Here is a 1,535-nt window from a genome sequence, read left to right as displayed (position 1 = left end):
GCGCTGCAAAGTCTGCACCAAGGAGGTGTGAGTATCCGGGGACAGGTGGCATGTGGGATGAGTGACCTGTGTGTTTCTCCTGTCCCCTTCCTCCTCCCGATCACCACAGCTTGATGCCCCATGGCCAACCTTAGCCCAGCCGGTCTTCTCCAGCTCAGAGCAGCTGTCTCTGATGCTTCCCTTGGGTGGGCACCTGTGGTTGGGGTCATGCCCCACTCTTGGGTCTCCTTCATGCCCACCCTGCTCCTTTCCCCCCCTTACTTGACTCCAGCATCCCCCTGTGCCCCTTGCACAGCCTGTGTTTCAAGCACTCCAGATTTCCTCCCTCTCATCCTCCCCTGTCCTACAAACCCCGTCCTGTCCCTGTGTTTGCTGGGGATGTAGCTGGGCCCATCGTCTGCCCAGTGTTGTGTCTCTGCCCACGCACCTGCTGTGCTCATGCTCTCCTTGGCTGGTGGCAGCATTGAGGGTGGTGTCAGGGTGCAGGGAGCAGCCCCCCCACTGCCTCCCTGCCCTGCAGTGAGCTGAAGAAGACGACGGGCGACTGGTTCTATGACCAGAGGGTCAACCGCTTCGCCAACCGGCTGGGCAGTGACATGGTGCGGCTGTCCCTGCGGCACAGGTCAGCAGGTAGGGGACCACAGCGATGCCTTCTCCCGCAGCCCGGCCCTCTGGGATGCTCCAGCTTTCCCTGATGGGCCTCTGCCCTGTGCAAAGTTGGCTGGGAACAGCAACGGGCTTGGAGCTGTGCTCCTCCTGATGCCTCTCTCCTTCCAGCCAGCAAAAGAGAGACCGTGGGACAAACCCTCCTGCAGAAAGCCCAGCTTGGTGAGCCCAAAAGCTCCTCCACAGCCCAGCAGCAGAGCCCATCGGCACCCCGAGAGGCGCCCAGGTGAGGATCTCTGCCATCTGCCCTGCTCCGGGTGCTGCAGGGACGGGAGGGACGCTGCCACCCTGCTCGGATCAGTGATGCAGAAGCTCTGTCTCAGACTGGCCTCCTCGCCAAACAGGACATACCTGTGGTTATGTTTGTCTGCAGTTTGCTTCCGGATGCCTCCGACCCTCGGGATGGCAAAAGTGACACAGAGTCCATGGAAAACATGAGCCTGGATGGCTACAGACCTGGTGCCGGTGGCGTGGGGGGCAGGTGAGGGGCTCCCTGGGTGGGTTGTCCTTGGCACGGCTGGCCTGGCAGAGGATGAGGACCTTTGTCTACAGAGCGTTTTTCTCAGTCTAGTGAGCAGGAGCTGGCTTCTCTGGCTGGGCTGAAACCCGTCCCTGTGCAGGCAGCTCTGCTCCCCAGGCTGGGGAGCTCCAGGGCACTTGCAGGGCTCTGGGGAGCTTGTGGGAAGATGTTTCCCAGTCAGCGCTTGCTCTCCCAGCCGTGCCCTTGGCCTGGGACAGACCTTTCCATGTCCTTCGCAGGAGTAACTCCCTGGAGAGAGCTGCTCCTCTCCGAGATGGAGAACAGGCTGCTGCGCCAGCAGGACCCGCTGCCTCCAGCCTCACCCTCCCTCCGCGCTCCAAACCCGTGC

The 1,535-nt window shown here is 62.0% G+C and overlaps 1 protein-coding gene across 1 annotated transcript in view; it reads left to right on the top strand.

Annotated features, from left to right (window-relative positions):
• Positions 1–4: 4 nt before the first annotated feature.
• SYTL4 (synaptotagmin-like 4) overlaps positions 5–1,535 on the top strand; it is a gene marked incomplete at both ends in the record, with an annotated part of 6,458 nt that continues 4,927 nt past the window's right edge. The window contains 5 exons of the mRNA XM_010083249.1: positions 5–27; positions 521–630; positions 778–892; positions 1,040–1,147; positions 1,426–1,531. Of these exons, the coding sequence (XP_010081551.1) occupies positions 5–27; positions 521–630; positions 778–892; positions 1,040–1,147; positions 1,426–1,531 (462 nt within the window). The remainder of the gene's footprint in view (positions 28–520; positions 631–777; positions 893–1,039; positions 1,148–1,425; positions 1,532–1,535) is intronic.

Source organism: Pterocles gutturalis, unplaced genomic scaffold (assembly GCF_000699245.1).
Source record: "Pterocles gutturalis isolate BGI_N339 unplaced genomic scaffold, ASM69924v1 scaffold27930, whole genome shotgun sequence".
In the NCBI taxonomy this organism is placed as follows: Eukaryota; Metazoa; Chordata; class Aves; order Pterocliformes; family Pteroclidae; genus Pterocles; species Pterocles gutturalis.
The sequence above is the reverse complement of the archived record's forward strand: the minus strand, read 5'-3'. Positions and strand labels throughout refer to the sequence as shown.